Raw genomic sequence first — 22,169 nt, 5'->3', positions numbered from 1 at the left:
TTATTGATCTCTGTGCCAGTTAATTTCTTGATGGTGAAAGAATATTCACTAGAACATCCAATAGTTATGGTTAAATATGTTGACCATAATAGATCTCCTGTATCATTCCATATATAAATCTATGCAAAGTATGCTACCTGGGCTTCCCAGGTGGTGCTAGTGGTAAACAACCTGACTCCCAATGTAGGAGGCATAAGAGATGCAGATTCAATCCCTGGGTCAGGAAGATACCCTAGAAGAGGGCATGGCAACCAACACCAGTATTCTTGCCATGGGAGAATCCCATGGACAGAGGAGCCTGGTGGGATCCATAAGGTTGCAAAGAGTCCAACACAACTGAAATAAAGTGGCATACATGCACTCATAAGCACAGTGGAATGATATAAATAAGATAAAATAATACAGAATTATATGTTCATAAGTATTTTTCTTTCTTCTTTAGTATGACTGAGAAATGTTGACATTACAGATTCTAGGATTTCTGTTAATTCAGACTTCCTTTAGCCCATAATTGATGTTGCAACCACTCTCCTGAATTCTCTGAAGCTACATAAATTCATTTTATACAGGCCAACTTTAACCTGATACTTTCTAAATCTTTTACTATTAATGTTTCTCAGATCCCTGTCTATACAAATTAGCATCTTATTGCAATTATTTTAGTATGTGATGTATCTTCTCAAGGCAGAATTTGCATTATTTTATCATTCATGTCAATTTCCAACTGCGTTTCATATTAAGAGCACTTTCAGAGTTTATACCACTTCATATTGCATGAATCTTTCTCTCTAAGTTACCTTCTTGAATTTTTCCTTCTTGAGTGCTGAGAATTTTCAGAATCTAAATGTGATTTACTCATTAACCATTTGATCATGGCCTGAAGCACAATTTTCCTTATACTGAATTTAATGTTCTTTAAAATATATCATTTCACATCTTCTGATTTCACACATCTAAAATATATTTTTAAAATATATTATACATACATATATATATACATATATATGTATGAACTAGGCATTTAAAAATTTAAAACCAGTAAACCACAAATTTATTGTTTTGTATTTGTTTTATATATCTATTTATTGTTTAAAGTAGGTATGATTTTTCAAGCAACATACTGCACTGTACTGATATGCATGTAATTCACAAAAACACTCTCAATTTCACAAATACTACTGGTCACATTTCCACATTTGGATTTTTTTGGAAATATGCATAAGAGCTTAAGTGACTAAGCAAAATAAACATAGACATTTATTTACACAAACATCTATGAGAAAGTTTATTAATGGTAATTCAATTTATAGACAAATAGAGATTCAGAATTCATAGACACACATGCACACACATATATATATATTCACTTTTCCCTGACTCTATTTTATTGTTCCATCTTACTAATGTTTGTGGTGTGCTTGTGTGTGTGTGGGTTTCAATACTTCTGATAAGAATCCTTACTTAAAATTCTATTATAATTATCTTATAAGAGACAGTTTATCCAGAAGAAACATAATGACTATATTAATTTTTTTTCTTGTTTCTAAATAGTAGCAGATGGTGCTTGAACTTTATCCATTATATTTCCTGCATCTGAGCCTCTCTCCTGGGGATAATTGAAAGATTTTAAAATTAGTGTGTTTAAAATAACCAGACATTTATTTTTATCATTAATTTACTCTTCTATACCAATATATGAAGATGATGTTTCATACTCTAGTATTAAAATACAAAGTTGATTTTTAAAGATGAATTTATTTAAATGTTTTCCCTTTTCTTTTTCAAAATAACAAAACAATAACTCTAAATGGAGGACTTCTGGAGTTAAATATATGTGCAATATTTGCTTTTACTGTCAATATTTTATCAATTTTTGAACTTTGAAATTATTTGTAATAATATATTTATAGTTTTAAAATTGAAATAAATGTGCTTTATATAAAATATTTAAGAAATGTAACAAAGGAAGAATATAACAAACTTTTAAATTTTCATGAAGAAATATTTTTTAAGTTAAAATAATTATCTTAATGAAAACATAATATAAAGCAATGTACATTTTCTTCAGTGTATACTAAATTTGCAGATCTAAAATGGTTATTTTGTTATTTAAGTAAAATAATCTTTTACTAATTACAGGCTTTCCCCAAGAACTATACATAAGTAATTTTTTTAATATTGTTTTAGAAATGTTTTTGAAATTATTCTCACAAGACCACAGCTAACTAATTTCTCAAGATAAACAAAACATTTCTTGCAAATTCATCTTGCCATTTTAGTTCTACTCTTAATCATTGACATTAAAATGTAAGACATGCATTCTCAGTTGGTTCAGACATGTCCAAGTCTGCACAACCCTGTGGACTGTAGCCCACCAAGCCCCTCTGTCTATGGGAATTCTCCATGCAAGAATACTGGGGTAAGTTGCTATGCCCTTTTCCAAGGAATCTTCCTGTCTCAGGGATCAAACCTGTGTCTCTTATGTCTCCTACATTGGCAGGCATGTTCTTTACCACTAGTGCCACCTGGGAAGTCCAACAATGCTGAGATCTAGTCTTTGTCAGGGTTTCTTGTTTGAAATAAATATATCAAAATACCTGTTTAGATTATTTTTTAAGTACTTACTACATTATATTTAGTTTACTCTTTAGTATTTTCACAGCATATGTAAATGCACTATGCGAGAATACACGGGAGTAAATTACTAGTTGCAATTTTTTTTTTTCTACTGAAATTGGAGCTATTGAAAATTTAGCAATAGCAATTCACTCAAACATTTAACAACTATTTCTGTGTGCCAGGCACTTCTGTTGGCTTTTGAAATATAAATGCTTTTACCAAAAATATATTCCTTCATTCTATGAAACAAATAAACATAAAGTAACTGATTTATTTCACAAATAGTTAATGAACTCCTAAAATATCTATATGCCAGAGGTGTATTTAAATCATTCTAGGTAGTTAGCATATCAGGGTAAACTGCAACCTCATAAGCAATGAAGATTAAAATATATCTTTTGGAAAGAATTTATATTTAAACTGATCTCTGAAGGAGTAAAGTTATTCATGAGAATCTCAATGTTTTATGCAAGTTTCAGGTAAATAAAAAATTTGTGTGTGAAAGCTTTAGAGGAAAGAAATCTAGTACATAGCAGGAAGTAGAATTAGTATTCCTAGAATTAAAGATTGAGCTGAAGAGTATTAAAAGTTGAAGTATCAGATCAGATAGGTACTTATAACATGTGATCTGTTATTTGAACCAAGGAGGGAATAAACAATGAGAGCTGCTTGGCAGTGTGTAGAATTTATGATGTAATAGTTTTGGGTTGGCCTGTAGGTAGGCATCTTAAAGGGAAAAGAGATGGGTAATTTGGAGGGGTTAACTTTTTTAAAGTTAGTGTTATGTTAGTTACTCAACAATGTTGTCTGACTCTTTGTGACCTCATGGATTGTAGCCCACCATGATTTTCTCCAGTCCATGGAGTTCTCCAGGTCAGAATACTGGAGTGGATAGCCATTTCCCTCTCCAGGACATCTTATCAGGATTGAACCAAGATCTTCATAGTAGGCAAACTCTTTTCCGCAGTTTAATCTTCCAAATGTAACTGTGTCCTATTCCATGAGCTGTTATTTTTGCCTAATCCATATATTGTTTGGCAAAATAAATGCTTTATATCAGGTTTGTTTGAAAGAGGGAAAGTAAATGATGTTTAGGCCTGAATTGTTTAGCATTGGGACAGAATTGCATGTTGGTCAGCTCTCCACTATTAAGAAATGAACAATTAAAAAAAAAAAAGAAATGAACAATAATAATGCCAGTAGAAAAGACAGTAATGTCCTTGAGAAAAGCAGTTTCATTATTTGGGTGGTTGGAGAAGTAGGATTTCAGTGGATTGAGGAGCACTCAGGAAGTCAGGGATTAAGATAAAGGGTACAGACGATACCTTCAAGACATGGTTGGGAAAGGAAGTAGAAAGGAACAGCTATGGCTGGAGTAGTTCAAGAAGTTACTGACAGGACCACAAATCATGAAGAGGCAAAAAGACAGCTTACTTGGGGTCTTAGAATTTCAAAGTGAGATCACAAATTCTGGAGGGAACCAGAATAATATACCACTGGAGGACATCCCCTGGGGGCAATCTTCCAATTACAAATAAAGACACAGCTAGGTGGAGCACAGGGAAAGTGAAGTCACTCAGTCGTGTTCTACTCTTTGCGACCCCGTGGACTGTAGCCCACCAGGCTCCTCCGTCCATGGGATTCTCCAGGCAAGAATACTTGAGTGGGTTTCCATTTCCTTCTCCAGGGGATCTTCCTGACCCAGGGATCAAACCAAGGTCTCCCACATTGCAGGCAGACGCTTTAACCTCTGAGCCACCAGGTAGAACACAGGGAAAGGAGGTGTTAGAGGTGAAATTAAATCATGGTCTGTTAATACTTAAGTAGCCTAGAAGCCTTGTTTGTTGAATACAAAAAGCTTATCATAACAATATGTTTTATTGTTACATAGTGAGGTAAAGGTAGGTGTTTGGAAGTTGAATTCAGTGTTTCCAGGTAATTGCCAGGTACTGTTGGAAGAAACATTTCTAGAAAACTGTTGGGGGCTGCTAGGTATTATCTGGTTCTTTTGACAAAGAAGAAAAGGCAGCTGTATCACAGTAAATTAACAGGATATTCTGGGACGGTAGATGAATTCTGAATAAGACATAGTAGAGGGATGATAGAAAGATCAAAGATAGCCAAGGCAAAAGGTTCCCAGTATTCAATCAGTAATCTGGAGCATTGATTGGGGTCCAAATGTCTGTTAGATTTCCTCCAGTGGCTAGACTTTGGGAATGTAGATGATGGCATTATTTTCCCAGGCATATGGGGTCTGGAGAGATTTTGAGAGAGATAATGATAATACTAGAGAAGGAAATGGCAACCCACTCCAGTAATCTTGCCTGAAGAATCCCTGGACAGAGGAACCTGGCATGCTATAGTCCATGGGTTCACAGAGTCAGACACGACTCAGTGTCTGAACTGAACTGAGAATGGCTCCTGGCCCTGGTTAGTGAAAGAATTTTAAGCCAAACAGATTAATTAAGTGACCAAGAACTGAAGCCAGAGACTTACTCTCAGCAGAGTTAAGACAAGATGTATGGTTTTCATAGACTTACCACTAATGAAGGATGCTCACTCTATGTAGGGCAAAGAACATTAATAAATCCATAGCTACACTGAAGAGTCCCAAAACTTTAAAAATCTGGTCTTTCATAGTTAAAATCAAAGGACCAAAGGACCAGAGTCATGTCTTCTAAACTTTCATTCCAGGCATAAATTCATCATAAAAGTTTTTACTCATTGAAAATTTTGCCTATAAGAAGGAAAGTAAGAAGAAAGAGTGGCAAGCTGATGCATCATCAGATATTACATAATGAAGAAGATAAAGCAATTCCCTGATGACAGCAATTAGAACAAAGGTAATGAGAGAGATTTAATCAGATTTAATCAAGGACCATGCTGACTGCTGGCCTGGTTCAGAGTCTTGGAAGGGTTGTCTGCATCACATACCATCAGCTTCACATCAGAGTCAGTTTCAGTTCTAGGCCTCAAGGTATTTCAGAGGCCCACTCAGGTAGGGAAGCCTTTTTTTTAAAAGGGTAAATATGATTCTAAGAGGTAATAATTTTATATTTAGTATCATAAAGTTTGTTTGGAAGTACCTGATAGGATCTCTTCCATCTGGGCTGTAAGGCATCCTTTGCAAGCTATCTTTTCCAATAAACATAGTCCCCTGGCTGTTAATTTTGGTACTTTATATTGTCTCCTGGGAACTCACTGTGTAAAGATTTTTGTCAGGTACTCATTTTGCTTTACAGGCTTAATGAGAATTTAACAATAATATAAAAAATATCCGTTGACTAGAAGGAGCTCCTCTAACCCTGAGCCAAAACTGATGGATTTCTAGTGTTTATTTCTAAGGGTGACTATTTGTTTTCCCAAATGTGTAGATCTTACATTTAATAGAACAATTGGTAGGAATTGAGGCCAAAAATAAAAGATTAAAAGCCTCAGAGAGTTTTATCAATTGAGTTTTGATAATGACGCTGATTCTTTCTACTAGACCAGAAAATTGAGGCTAATAGGCACAATGGAAATGCCGTATGATATGCCAGATTTCACAAACAACATTTGAAATTTGTCCAGTGAAATGGCTACCTTTGACACTATGTAATTCTAAGGGAATTTCCTAAGTAAGAATAATCTTTTCCAACCATATTTCTAACCCACTGCCAAGTGACTAATCTGCAAGAAAAGGCTTCCATGCATTGGGAATTTGTGCAAATCATCCCCCAAATATATTTGTATCCTTGAGAGGAAGACAGCTGGATAAAATACAGTTGGCAGATAGCAAAGGCATCTGGAATCAAAGAAAGTGGTCTTGAGGAGTGTGAATAAGCTTTCCTAAGTTATACCTAAGTCAGATCTGACACCTCTAACACATTTTGGCTGCTGTTGTGGGAGGTTTCCAAAAGTATTGTTTTCCCCAAATATTTTTTATCAGTAGCCCCATTATGGTTTCTTGAGTGACTGCAGGATAGCTCTTTGGCCCCTAACAAAGCCCAGAATTTTACTTGAGTTTGGACAAATTGGAGTTTATCCCTTAAGACCTCATGTCCTTAGTATGCTAGTGAGTGAGGAGGTGTAGGTTGTCCCTGAGGCTTGCTTCCTCAATGGGAGAACATAGCAAATGTTTGTCAACATATTGGCATGAAGCAGAGTCATTAACAAAATATACATGGGCCAAATCTTAGTTCAATATCTGTGAAAAATAAGTAGGGCTTTCCATGATGCTCTGAGACACAAAGTAAATTGACATCTTACCCACATAAAGGCAAACAGGTACTGATTATCTGGATGTATAGAAATGCTGAAGAAAGCAATACATAAATCTCTAACTGTTAAAAGCTGTGGACTTCCCTGGTGGCTCAAATGGTAAAGAATCTGCCTGAAATGTGGGAGATTGGGGTTCAATCCCTGGGTTGAGAAGATCCCCTGGAGGAGGGCATGGCAACCCACTTCAGTATTCTTGGAGAATTTCATGGACTGAGGAGCCTGGAGAGCTACAGTCCATGGGGTTGCAAAGAGTCAGACATGATTGATCAAACACACACATAAAAACATTGCATGTTTGGAAGGATTAACTTGAGAATAGTATGAGGGATGGGGACCACAGGGAGATGTGGTATGACTATATTGTTTATGGCTCAAAGATCTTGAATGAAATGGCTGCCTGCATTATGAAGTTTGTATATGGGAAGGACTGATGTGTTACAGGGACTTGGTCATGAGAATATGAGGCCCCTTTAGGGGTATGCCTTGGCAAGGGGACACATTTTTTTCTAGGGCTTCAGATCTGAGAAGGTTTTGCCTCAAGGGAGGCAAAGATTTACTAGGGTCTGTTGTTCTTCAGTCACTAAGACGTGTCTGACTGTGCAACCCTGTAAACTACAGCACACCAGGCATCTGTTTCCTTCACTGTCTGCTGGAGTTTGCTTAAACTCAGGTCTGTTAAGTCAGTGCTATCCAACCATTTCATCCTCTGTTACCCCATGGGCTGTAGCCCGCCAGCATCCTCTGTCCATGGGATTTCCCAAACAAGAATACTGAAGTGGGTTGCCATTTCCTTCTCCAGGTGATCTTCCCATTCCAGGGATCAAATCCAGGGAATGAGGCACAGATTTTGATTTGTAGGAAGGAACTTAGAAACAGTATCTGAACATGAAGTAATGTTTGATTCACAGACCTTTTGGGTATCATAAGTTCATTGGGAGACGTCAGTAAATCAATTGAAATAGGCTTCCCTCTCTATGTGCTTAGTTTCAGACCTTTTAGCTTCTAATTATACACACAAAAAGAACAATTTTGGAATTTCAAAAACTCACTGTTGTGGCCCGGTCAATTTTATGCCATGAAGTGATGGGACCAGATGCCATGATCTTAGTCTTTTGCATGATGAGTTTTAAGCCAGCTTTTTCACTCTCCTCTTTCACTTTCATCAAGAGGCTCTTTAGTTCCTCTTCACTTGCTGCCATAAGGGTGGTGTCATCTGTATATCTGAGATTATTGATCTTTCTCCTGGCAATCTTAATTCCATCTTGTGATTCATCCAGGCCACCATTTTGCCTGATGTACTCTGCATGTAAGTTAAATAAGCATGGTGACAATATACAGTCTTGACGTAATCCTTTTTGCATTTTGCGCCAGTTTATTTTTCCATGTCCGGTTCTAACTTTTGCTTCTTGACCTACACACAGGTTTCTCAGGAGGCAGGTAAGGTGGTCTGATATTCCCATCTCTTTAAGAATTTTCCAGTTTGTTTTGGTCCACAAAGTCAAACTGGAGGAGGAAATGAAAACCCATTTCAATATCCTTACCTGGAGAATACCGTGGACAGAGGAACCTGGTGGGCTACAGTCCATGGGATCTCAAAGATTTGGACACGACTGAGCAACTAACACACACACACACACACACACACACACACAGAAGCTTTAGTGTAGTCTATGAAGCAGAGGTAGTTTCCCCCACCCCCCACCCCCCTGGAATTCCCTTGCTTTTTCTATGATACAACAGATGTTGGCAATTTTATCTCTAGTTTCTCTGGCTTTTCTAAATCCAGATTGTACATCTGGAAGTTCTCAGTTCACATACTGTTGAAGCCTATCTTGGAGAATTTTGAGTATTATTTTCTTAGCATGTGAGATGAGTGTAATTGTGTGGTAGTTTGAATATTCTTTGGCATTGCCCTTCTTTTGGATTGGAATTGAAAACACCTTTTCCAGTCCTGTAGCCACCACTGTTTAATAACATAGTTCTTTTCAGAAGGTCAAAAATAATTTGTTTTCTTTTTACTGTTTTAATACTTTAGGTTCAGGAAATCTTAAATATGTTTAAATTTTAATGGGAAGAAGTCATATTAGACTTCTAAAATTGTATTTCTTAAAACTAGAGGCTTTAGGGACTTCCCTTGTGGTTCTGTGGCTAAGACTCTGCTCTCCCAATGTAGAGGGCCCAGATTTGATCCCTGGTCAGGGAACTAGATCCCATATGCTAAAGGCTTTATATTATTGGATAAATAAGAATAAAATAAAAGGATAAATAACAATAAAAATAAAAATTACTATGTCATATCACAACAGATGTTAGACTCTCAGATTAGAAAGAGACTATAAAGTTTATTTAGTTTGAAAACATAAAATTCCATAATCCAATGTCAGATTTTTCTGGCATTTTAGATATAGAAATCATTGTAAAGATATGACATTTATATCTTAAAATTTTAAGATTGCATTTATTAAAATAATAAGCCTAGGTGTATATCAAGTCTTCATTATACAGTGAATTTTAGCTTAAAATTAATAAGCATCCTGAAACTGCTTTTTATATCTTGAGCCAAAATTTAAGAACCACAAGCCTTACTCAAGTCTGAAATCAGGAAATGATTTAAGAGGAAATGTGTAAGAACTGTGACAGTGACTTACTTTATAAGGAGAAAATAGCAGCAAACCAACATAACTGTTTCTCTCACAATTCAACTTCTCTTCAGGAAAAGTAACTTGTTTTCATAGATAACATGAAAAACAAAGCATTAGAAATTTTAGGACAGAAATCTAGGGATGAATATCAGTTCAGTTCAGTTGAGTTGCTCAGCTGTGTCCGACTCTTTGCGACCCCATGATTGCAGCACTCCAGGCCTCCCTGTCCATCACCAACTCCTGGAGTTTACTTAAATTCATGTCCATCGAGTCAGTGATGCCATCCAGCCATCTCATCCTCTATCATCCCCTTCTCCTCCTGCCCCCAATCCCCCCCAGCGTCAGGGTCTCTTCTAATGAGTCAACTCTTCACATGAGGTGGCCAAAGTACTGGAGTTTCAGTTTTAGCATCATTCCTTGCAAAGAAATCCCAGGGCTGATCTACAGAATGGACTGGTTGGATCTCCTTGCAGTCCAAGGGACTCTCAAGAGTCTTCTCCAACACCACAGTTCAAAAGCATCAATTCTTCAGCGCTCAGCTTTCTTCACAGTCCAACTCTCACATCCATACATGACCACTGGAAGAACCATAGCCTTGTTTAGATGGGCCTTTGTTGGCAAAGTAATGCCTCTGCTTTTTAATATGCTATCTAGGTTGGTCATAACTTTCCTTCCAAGGAGTAAGTGTCTTTTAATTTAATGGCTACAATCACCATCTGCAGTGATGAACTCTGAAAAAATAATTTTTGAGGCTAGTTTCTAACTCTGTTCTTTTAAGACTTATTCTAAAAGTATTTTCAAATTCTTCAGAAAAGGCTCAAGTTCCTGTCATAATCATTTGCTAATATACCTAGGTTATGTTACAAAAAAAAAAAAAAGACTACCTTGACAGTAATTAGCTGTTTTATTTTGCCTAGATCTTGTCAAATTCTATGTATGCCCTGTTTCATTTTATTTCTATGGTCTCACCAATCTCTAAAATTGAAAATAAAATAAATTATATTTTCCCTATCTCCTCTACTATTGCATCCATCACAACCTGAGTGACTTGAAAATAAAATATACTAGATCATTTTTCCAATAACATTTCCCAAGCTATGAAATTCTTAATGAGGTGTAAAACTTTCTGCCCTAAGTACATTATTTAACTTGTAGAAAGTTAACATAATGATCTGAATTTATCCCAAACTTCCTGGAAACCTATCTGGAGCCATTTTGCAGGGCTGTCTCTAATATCTTGACTTTTAGATATTTTTCATGTCATTATCAGTATCAGTCTGATACCAGACCAGAAATATCAGGGTCTTAAAGGGGCATTCTTGATCTAATTGGCAACTTACAGTTCTGACTCTATTCTCCTTAGTTAAATGAGAGTCAATAATATTCTCATTCTTGATTTAAAGATGTATCATTCAGGGAACTTTGAGACTTTTCTGTTCAGTGTGTTGATGTCTGAAATAATTCTGTTATTCTTTTCACATATACCTAAGCCTGAATTTCTAAAATATATGCTGGAAAATACCATATTATGGGGTTGTACTTTGCAAACTTGTGAAAAGAAGACAAATACTATAGCAATTTTTCTATTAACTATTTTGAATATTCATTATTGCTATTAAATATTTTAAATATTTAAAAGAAAACATGCAAATTCTGAAGAAAATAACCATGTTACAAAGGAAAATGCTATAGATAACAGAGAATACACATAATTTTAATGGATTTAGATTCATAAGCTTGTCTGTATATTCTTTGGGTGTTTGATGTATACAAAAACATCTTCTGGAAATAATACCAAATGTGTTTTTTCTTATCTAACTCTAATGGCTTTTTTTTTTTAATTTGCTTACATTACACTGGCAAGGCCCTATAGAAAAATGTTGAATAGAAGTAGTACTAGTAGATTTTGTTGTTAATTTCAAGGTGAAAAGGATTCAACAGAATTTGATATTTGCTGTATGAATGAATGAAGTTCATATAAGTTTATATAATTAAAAGTTTTCCTTTAAGTCCAACTTAGTTTTGATGCATTACCAACCATATATTTGATACTTTTTTTTAATTCATTTCTCTTTCACATACTTTTCTATATTTGGTTGCTAATATTTTCTTACAATTTATGTAAATATCTTTAAGAGAGACAATGACCATTAATTTTCCTTCCCAGCATCATCCTTTCCAGGTTTTGCATCAATGTTATATTTACCTCATTAAAATATTTGGAAGACATGATCTCTTTTTCCATTCTTTGGTGATAGTCTTTTTATTTTAGTTTAAATATTTTCTACTTATGTTTTCAAATCATTGTTGTATTAAAGAATATTAATATTAATGATTATTTTCACATCTACTAAATACCTAGCTGTGATCCATCCCTCTAAAAATATCTGTAGTGCTTGGTGACCTGTTTCTAATGTTTGTTTTTCTCCCTATAACTTCTTTATAAGTTTGCTACTTTTGTTTAATGTCAAGTACTGTATGCACATACACAAGAAATCAAAGAATCTAAGGTTATCTCTTTCTAGTGATAATTTATTTTGACAGTTTGTTGGCATTTACATTAGAAAATCAACTTAATTCAATTGGAGATTTCACTGATTCATATCTAGGTTTCAGCCTTTGTATCATCTTGTCTATTTCCAGTTTCTCTGACTTCTAGGATATAGTTCTTCAGAAGTTCAGTTGATAGTCCATTAATTTGCCAAAGTTCCCTGTTTTTGTTTACCCTTAAAGTCAAATTGTTATCTTTCAATCTCTGTTTAACTTCTAAACGTGCTATAACTATTTTTTACTCACCTAGCACATTTCAGTTCAGTTCAGTTCAGTTCAGTCGCTCAGTCGTGTCTGACTCTTTGCGACCCCATGAATCGCAGCACGCTAGGCCTCCCTGTCCATCACCAACTCCCGGAGTTCACTTAAACTAATGTCCATCCAGTCGGTGATGCCATCCAGCCATCTCATTCTCTGTGGTCTCTTTCTCCTCCTGCCCCCAATCCCTCCTAGCATCAGAGATTTTTCCAATGAGTCAACTCTTCGAATGAGGCGGCCAAAGTATTGGAGTTTCGGCTTTAGCATCAGTCCTTCCAATGAACACTCAGGACCGATATCTTTTAGAGTGGACTGGTTGGATCTCCTTGCAGTCCAAGGGACTCTCAAGAGTCTTCTCCAACACCGCAGTTCAAAAGCATCAATTCTTCGGTGCTCAGCTTTCTTTATAGTCCAACTTTCACGTCCATACATAACCACTAGAAAAACCATAGCCTTGACGAGCACATTTAGGAATCAGCAAATAACCACTAAGGGAAAAGTGGCACACAATAGTAGCCATGCCTGAACTTTCCTGCCTTATGGTCCCACATTTGCCCTCCAGTTCTGACTACTTTTGGGAACAATATCCATTCTTCCAACAAGCCATATGGTACCAGCAGCAGTTCTGCTTAGTTCCCACATTATTAGCTTTTTAGGTTCTCAGACTCCTACTTGATGTTGCTTATAGTTGGTAGAAACCTCGAGGAGGAAGGAAAATGTTGTGTTAATTTTGAGCTGACTTTCATGAGTTTACCTTTATTCTAGAATCTTATTCTTTCAGATTCTAACTGCCTTAGAAGCTATAAGTATATTCCAGTAGTTATTTTGATATTTTATGCCACTTTTTTTCTGGTGTTCTTGGTGAGGGGTTTAGTTAGCAACAAGTTATTGCATTGTAAATGGAAGTAAAATACTCCATGTTACTTTCTATCTTGAAATATATCATTTATTTCCTTATTAATGTTATGCATCTAATACAGTGTCATTTTTTAAGTTTTTTTAAGAGTTTATTATCAGAGCATATAATTGAGTCTGCTGGTCCTATCATGCATGCATATTGAGAGTGTTCTATACATAAAATATATATCTTAATGTCTTTATTATGAAATAGCCTATAATAATATTAGATATAAGAGCCAAAATTAAGTATCATGGATTTTATGAAATCCTAAAACCTGATGAAGAACAAGTTGGAATCAAGATAACTGGGATAAATATCAATAACCTCAGATATGCAAATGACACCACTTTTATGGCAGAAAGTGAAGAAGAACTAAAGAGCTACTTGAAGAAAGTGAAAGAGGAGAGTGAAAAAGTTGGCTTAAAGCTCAACATTCAGAAAATGAAGATCATGGCATCCGATCCCATCACTTCATGGAAAATAAATGGGGAAACAGTGGAAACAGTAGCTGACTTTATTTTTGGGGGCTCCAATATCACTGCAGATGGTGACTACAGCCATGAAATTAAAAGACGCTTACTCCTTGGAAAGAAAGTTATGAACAACATATACAGCATATTAAAAAGCAGAGACATTACTTTGCTAACAAACATCCATCTAGTCAAGGCTATGGTTTTTCCAGTAGTCATGTATGGATGCGAGAGTTGGACTATAAAGAAAGCTGAGCACCGAAGAATTGATGCTTTTGAACTGTGGTGTTGGAGAAGACTCTTGAAAGTCCCTTGGACTTCAAGGAAATCCAACCAGTCCATCCTAAAGGAGAACAGTCCTGAGTGTTTATTTGTAGGATTGATGTTGAAGTTGAAACTCCAGTACTTTGGCCACCTCAAGTGAAGAGTTGACTCATTGGAAAAGACCCTGATCCTGGGAAGGATTGAGGGCAGGAGAACGGGATGACAGAGGATAAGATGGTTATATGGCATCACGGACTCAATGGACATGAGTTTGGGTAAACTCCTGGAGTCAGTGATGGACAGGAAGGCTTGGTGTGCTTGTGGTCCATGGGGTCGCAAAGAGTCAGACATGACTGAGCGACTGAACTGAGTTTTTTACATAATTATATATGTATGTTTTTGTTTAATCAGTTGGGTACAGAATATGAGTCAGCAATCTATTTTCAAATTTTTGTCAGTCTTTTTGAAAATGACATTATACAATTTCTCACAGTAAAATCACCTACTTATATAAAACATTTACTAAAATCTCACAAGAATAGTTATTTAGAAACATATCATTAAATGGTCAAACTCAATGTCAAATTGATTAAATAACATTTAAATAGTAATTCATTTTAGGGAGGTTATGTTTGTAATTTACCATTTCTCACTGTTTTCAAGTTTATTATCTCCTAATAAATACAGATAACCTATCTTTTAAATTTCTTTAAAGTGAGAAAAATTTACAATTCATTTATTGCTTCCTAAAACAAATCATTTAACGCCAAATGTATTTTTCTGACAGATTAATAATAATGGACATAAGGAGAGAAGCTTGAATTTAAAACTAAACTTTGTATGTAGTTCTGAACAATTGGTGGCACTTTATAAACCCCATATTTTTGTGCTTTTTGTGTGTGGTTTGCAGACTGTCAGAAACTAGCCATTTGCTGACACCTCAAAGTGATATGGACTCTGGTAGCTCTGAAGAATTCTATCAGGCTGTGCACCATGCTGAGCAAACATTCAGAAAAATGGAAAGTTATTTGAAGCAACAGCAACTCTGTGATGTTATCCTGATTGTTGGGAACCGAAAAATACCTGCACATAGGTATAGTAATCTGCCTTTATCAGAAATATAAATTCATATATTTATAATGATGGTCTGGTATATAGAGTTCAAAATACTCTACAAGTAGAGAGATAAGAATCCATGTTTTTAAGGATGTTTGGGTAATTTTCTTGGTGAGAGTTATAATGCCATGTTAAGTCACCTTTTTAAGAAGTAAAGCAAATGTAAATAGTTCAGAAATAACTCTTCCAATAAGGTTGAAAAATATCCCATTTTATTGATTCATTACTGAGTCATACTAATTGGGAATCAATTCTGACTTAGGAGTATGTACCTAAGCTCTGAAATGAGATATGCTTTTCTGTCAAAATTGAAAGAAAGTCAGGTTATTTTTGGTATACACTGTTTATTTCAACTAGGAAATTCAATGTGATATCACAGGAAATTCATAGCGATATCTTTATATTAAATATATTAAAGGCTCCTTAATTTGTGATGTACTGATATTATTCTAAGGCCCAATATATTCAAACATTAATGCATTTTTAAATATTCCTTATTACTTATAAATAACAATTCTAAGTAACATGAACTAGATATCTGATTATTTGTGTCCTATTGATATACTATTAGTTTATTTTTGAAAATTCATTTGATGTTGATTTTTTTCCTCAATTTTTCTATTTATTTTTGAAATTTTTATGAGAAAACAATTTAAATTTAATTTTTGATACTGATTATTTTAAATAGTTGAATATATGGACAAATCGCTTTAGGCTACTTTGATGTATGCCATTTAATACCATTAATACTGATGAATAAATAGAAAACAAACTATAAAATAAATATTTACAATGTACCTCTCTTTCCCATATTTTTAAACTTATATTGCATTATCTAGATAATATATATGCACCTAAGTGCAAACTATTAAAATAATTCCAAAATATAAGGCTATATTTCTATTATGATAAGAATGTTAAATCATGGACATTGCATTTAAACCAATACACTAAAAATGCATAGGAAGAACATTTGACACTAAATAATTAATCTAGACCTAATTCAACAACTTACTATGACAGCAATTCTAATAATATAATAGTGTTAGTCACTAAACTGTGTCCAATTCTTTGTGACCCCAGTGACTAACGCACGCCAGGCTCCTCTGTCCATGGATTTCTCCAGACAAAAATACTGGAGTGGGTTGCCATTTCCTTCTCCAATAATACAATATTCACACTTATTTTACAAACAGTTTTATGAAATTGCATTATCATTACCAATAGAACAATTGTATTATCATTATTATTGAGACAGTGTTGCAATATGTGGGACAAATATGTAGATTATTCTAACCTATCATCTAAATAGCATCTAGATAAAAATTCGGTTAACAAGTGATTTTAATTTCATAATGTAGCTGTTTATTTTAATTACCCACTAGTTATATATATATATATATATGTTCACGAAGACAGCGGGAATCACCGCAAAAGTATGTTAACAGAATAAATTCTCATTAATTTTTTTGAAACAGAGTTTTATATAATTTTAATAATCTTATTTTATAGACTTTTATTGGTACTAATTTTTGTATTTCTCATTTGAAGCAATTTTAACCAGTATATCAGGCAATCCCCCATATTAATTATATTCTATTGTTTTCCATATTACTCTTTTTATCTAGACTGTTAATATTATTTTCTAAATAATTTGGTAAATTATGCATTTATTTTATAACAAATATGACCAAAACATAAGTTTGTTTATTGGTTTAGATTTCTTTAAAATATATCTTAGCAATATATTATTTATATGATTAATAATCTAAACATTTAAATATTTTATGTATTTAGCAGATATGAAATTTGATATATTATTGTCAGTTATCTACATTTTTCTTAACATAAGAAAACTTTACCCTATTCACTAAATTTATTTAAATTAGGATTTATATTTTCTCACTCTATAGTTTAAAACTTTAGTACTATCCTTTCAGTGAGTAGATATCTAAGTTAAACATATATTAACAAATATATGGGAAAATATTTATGGGAAGCTTGAAAAAGGCAAGCAGTGTTTTTAATAATTGCAAGTAGATTGCACCTCCTTGTTTATACTTTTGCAAAAGAAAATGACTATTATCAATGCAAAATCAAATCTATGCTTAAAAAATAATAATCTTAGTAGTAGTAACAAATGAATGGATTTTTAAGTTATACTGTTATATTTTGATTAGCATAATTGAATATTGTCTTTGGACAAAATATATATAATGTCTCAGTTATTAGCAGTGAATAATATGGGACTAATAAGATAAGTTCAAATCATGGAAAAACAAACAATTTGCATTAAAATCTATTCTGCCTGAAAAGACATTGCAAGTTAAATGTCATAGTCATTTACAAAGATCATGTGTGTTTTCTTTCATATTAATTGTCTTGTCATTTGAAACTTTCAAATCAATTCCCATTTAAGTTAACAGATTATGACCATTATTGACTTCCCATAAAATCTTTAGCTAATGTGATGGCTATATTGCATATATATATTTAACCTGATGTAAGTCACAACTATTTATTAATGAAAGACTGTGTATTTATAGGTATATTTAGATTATTGTTAGGCATATTTTTAAGTAGATTAGCTCTGAAAGGCTAACAGTATTTAAGATAACCATTAATATATTTTCAGAATTAAAAATAATAAAAATCTTGATTTTATCTGTGCTTTAGTTTCTCAAAGAAATTTTAAAATACAGACTTCTTTTAAATGGTCCAGATTAATTGGTTAACAACTACCAAAACAAAACATTTGAAGGTAAAACTCCAAATTCTAAATATAGGGATTTTTCTTAGGTAGGCTGCCTATAATTAAGGATGTCAGATACTGAAAATTAGACTGGCAAACCCTGTATGCGAGACAGCAAAAGAGACACAGATGTATAGAACAGTCTTTTGGACTCTGTGGGAGAGGGAGAGGGTGGGATGATTTTGGAGAATGGCATTGAAACATGTATAATATCATATATGAAATGAGTTGCCAGCCCAGGTTCAATGCATGATACTGGATGCTTGGGGCTGGTGCACTGGGATGACCCAGAGGGATGATATGGGGAGGGAAGAGGGAGGGGGGTTCAGGATGGGGAACACGTGTATACCTGTGGCAGATACATGTTGATGTATGGCAAAACCAATACAATATTGTAAAGTAATTAACCTCCAATTAAAATAAATAAATTTATATTAAAAAATAATTTAGACAGTCAAATTTTCAATAGTAAAAGAATTAAGGAGTTTTCATGGCTTACTCTCTCATGATATACAAGTATATAACGAAATACAGTTAAGATTTTGAAAGTTTTTTTTCTCCCTTTAGCCATCATTACGAATAAGTGCCTTGGATACAAGTAAATGACAAAATCTTAAATAGCTAACTTCCTGTGAGTTGAAAATAATGGCGCTTTTAATTTTATGTGCATAGAAAAAGTGTGGAAGAATCTAAAACACAGTCAACAATCTTTGTTCTTAGGAAGCAAGGCTCCTAGACACGATAAAGAAGGCACTGGAATTATTTTTAATGTATAAACATGTATATGTTTTAAACTTCTTAGTATTAACATTTCAAGATCAAATAAATTCTTAAGTGAAAAATAAAATGATATATGATAGAGAAGAAAGGATCTTGCTCTATAGACCAAAACATTGGGTATCTCAGGAAGCAACATATTCTATTTTCATTTTCCTGCAGGGGCTTCCCTGGTGGCTCAGATGGTAAAGAATCTGCCAAAATGTGGAAGACCCAGGTTCTGGGTTGGGAAGTTACCCTGGATAAGGGAGCGGCAACCCACTCCAGTATTCTTGCCTGTAGAAGTCCATGGACAGAGGAGCCTGACAGCTACAGTCCATGGGGTTGCAAAGAGTTGTGTAGGACACAACTGAGTGACTAACACTTTGACAGTGTATTTATTTATTTCAAGAATATATTTATTACTCTAATATTCTTTATTGAGTGCTAGTATTATGGAAATAGTTGAGGCTAAAAGGGGGAATTGCTATATTTAGAAACATATTTAATTTCACAAGTAACTTAGACATTAATACTCAAGAGTAGGCAAACAGTAATGTTTATCTCTACTAATGGAAAGTTTGTTTATAGATATTTTTTGATGAGAGCAGAATAAATTATAATAGTTCTGTACAAACTTCAGAAGGAAAAAAAAGAAAGATTCCAGTGCCTGCTGGCATCAGTAACTCTAGGCAACTCCCATTGCACTAGACTCCGGAAGTGCTCCTGTGGACACAGTATCCCTCTGAGGCCCACTCAATCCAGAGTGGGTTCCTTGAACCCAGGCTTCTGGTTGGCCCAACCAGGCCAACTACCAGAGATCTAGGCTTTTATCCTTCCCAGTGTTGGGCCATCCACTTGTGCTGCCAAGTTCCAGTGCCAGGCTTGCCCCTGTGGATCCAAAATTTAAGTTGGTTCCCATGAATACGGGCTTCCTGGGCTCAGGTCCAAATAATTCTCCCACAATGCAGGAGACCTGAGTTTGATCCATGGGTTAGGAAGATCCCCTGGAAAAGTGAAAGGCCATGCACTCCAGTATTCTGGCCTGGAGAATTCCATGGACTCTATAGTTCATGGGGATGTGAAGAGTCGGATACCACTGAGCAGCTCTCACTTTCACTTGCCCTTGGATCCAGGCTGTCTGCTGTCTCTGCAACAGAAACTTGCTCTGGCAGAACAAACCCTCAGACTGGCCTGAAAGTTTTCACCTTACAAGCAAACTCTGGTGGTTCCAAGTTCAAGGCTTACTCTATTGCCACGCCAGCCACAAGAATAATCCAATACTGCAATATGCTGGAGAATTAATCACTTTAATATATATGTTAGAAGACAAAAGAGTTCAAAATAACTACAGCTACAATAATTAGTTAATAAATACACAGTGTACACAGTGTAACAACAGGTGAATTGTGACATCAAAACAAAATATGGGGGGATGGGAAACTGGGAGTAAAAGGTCAGAGTACTCCTATGAGAATGACATTATCAGCATAAAATAGACTTATTTTTATAGAATATTTTATGAAAATTTAATGATAATCTTAAAGCAAAATTACAACAGATACACAAAAGTAAAAAAGAAAGGAATTAAAGCGCAACACTAGAAAATCATCAATCGCCAGGTAACAATAGCAAAAAAGGAAGGAAGAAACAAGGAATCAGTAAAATAGTCAGAAAACAATACAATGACATTATAAATCCTTCAGTTCAGTTCAGTTCAGTTGCTCAGTTGTGTCTGACTCTTTGCAAACCCATGAATCACAGCATGCCAGGCCTCCCTGTACATCACCAACTCCTGGAGTTCACTCAGACTCCTGTCCATCGTGTTGGTCATGCCATCCAGCCATCTCGTCCTCTGTTGTCCACTTCTCCTCCTGCCCCTAATCCCTCTCAGCATTAGAGTCTTCTCTAATGAGTCAACTCTTTGCATGAGGTGGCCAAAGTACTGGAGTTTCAGCTTTAGCATCATTCCTTCCAATGAATACCCAGGACTAATCTCCTTTAGAATGGACTGGTTGGATCTCCTTGCAGTCCAAGGGACTCTCAAGAGTCTTTTGCAACACCACAGTTCAAAAGCATCAATTCTTCGGCACTCAGCCTTCTTTACAGTCCAAATATCACATCCATACATGACCACTGGAAAAACCATAGCCTTGACTAGACGGACCTTTGTTGGCAAAGTAATATCTCTGCTTTTGAATATGCTATCTAGGTTGGTCATAACTTCCTTCCAAGGACTAAGCATCTTTTAATTTAATGGCTGCAAGTCACCATCTGCAGTGATTTTGGAGCCCAAAAAAATAAATTCTGACACTGTTTCCACTGTTTCCCCATCTATTTCCCATGAAGTGATGGGCCCAGAGGCCATTATCTTCATTTTCTGAATGTTGAGCTTTAAGCCAACGTTTTCACTCTCCACTTTCAGTTTCATCAAGAGTTTTTTTAGCTCCTCTTCACTTTCTGCCATAAGGGTGGTGTCATGTGCATATCTGAGGTTATTGATATTTCTCCCAGCAATCTTGATTCAAGCTTATGCTTCTTCCAGCCCAGCGTTTCTCATGATGTACTCTGCATAGACGTTAAATAAGCGGGGTGACAATATACAGCCTTGACATACTCCTTTTCCTATTTGGAACCAATCTGTTGTTCCATGTCCAGTTCTAACTGTTTCATCCTGACCTGCATATAGGTTTCTCAAGAGGCAGGTCAGGTGCTCTGATATTTCCATCTCTTTCAGAATTTTCCACACTTTATTGTGATCCACACAGTCAAAGGCTTTGGCATAGTCAATAAAGCAGAAATAGATGTTTTTCTGGAACTCTCTTGCTTTTTCCATGATCCACTGAATGTTGGCAATTTGATCTTTGGTTCCTCTTTCTTTTCTAAAACCAGCTTGAACATCTGGAAATTCATGGGTCATGTATTGCTGAAGACTGTCTTGGAGAATTGTGAGCATTACTTTACTAGCATGTGAGATGAGTGCAATTGTGTGGTTGTCTGAGCATTCTTTGGCATTGCCTTTCTTTGGAATTGGAATGAAAACTGACCTTTTCCAGTCCTGTGGCCACTGCTGAATTTTCCAAATTTGCTGGTATATTGAGCGCAACACTTTCACAGCATCATCTTTCAGGATTTTAAACAGCTCAACCGGAATTCCATCACCTCCACTAGCTTTATTCATAGTGATGCTTTCTAAGGCCCACTTGACTTCACATTCCAGGATATCTGGCTCTAGGTGAGTGATCACACCATCGTGATTATCTTGGTTGTGAAGATCTTTTTTGTACAGTTCTTCTGTGTATTATTGCCACCTCTTCTTAATATCTTCTGCTTCTTTTGCTGCTGCTAAGTCACTTCAGTCGTGTCCGACTCTGTGTGACTCCATAGACTGCAGCCCACCAGGCTCCGCTGTCACTGGGATTCTCCAGGCAAGAACACTGAAGTGGGTTGCCATATCCTTCTCCAATGCATGAAAGTGAAAAGTGAAAGTGAAGTTGCTCAGTCGTGCCCAACTCTTAGCGACCCCATGGATTGCAGCCTACCAGGCTGGAAGGAACTGGCAACCCACTCCAGTGTTCTTG

General features: G+C 35.3%; 1 protein-coding gene across 1 annotated transcript in view; it reads left to right on the top strand.

The window, feature by feature from the left end:
- The window catches only part of KLHL1 (kelch like family member 1), a 532,887-nt gene that overhangs the window by 193,017 nt on the left and 317,701 nt on the right, over window positions 1-22,169 (top strand). Inside the window, exon 2 of the mRNA XM_052650221.1 lies at window positions 14,875-15,057. Within this exon, the coding sequence (XP_052506181.1) occupies window positions 14,875-15,057 (183 nt within the window). The remainder of the gene's footprint in view (window positions 1-14,874; window positions 15,058-22,169) is intronic.

This window comes from Budorcas taxicolor, chromosome 12, assembly GCF_023091745.1.
Source record: "Budorcas taxicolor isolate Tak-1 chromosome 12, Takin1.1, whole genome shotgun sequence".
NCBI classification, from domain to species: domain Eukaryota; kingdom Metazoa; phylum Chordata; class Mammalia; order Artiodactyla; family Bovidae; genus Budorcas; species Budorcas taxicolor.
The sequence above is the reverse complement of the archived record's forward strand: the minus strand, read 5'-3'. Positions and strand labels throughout refer to the sequence as shown.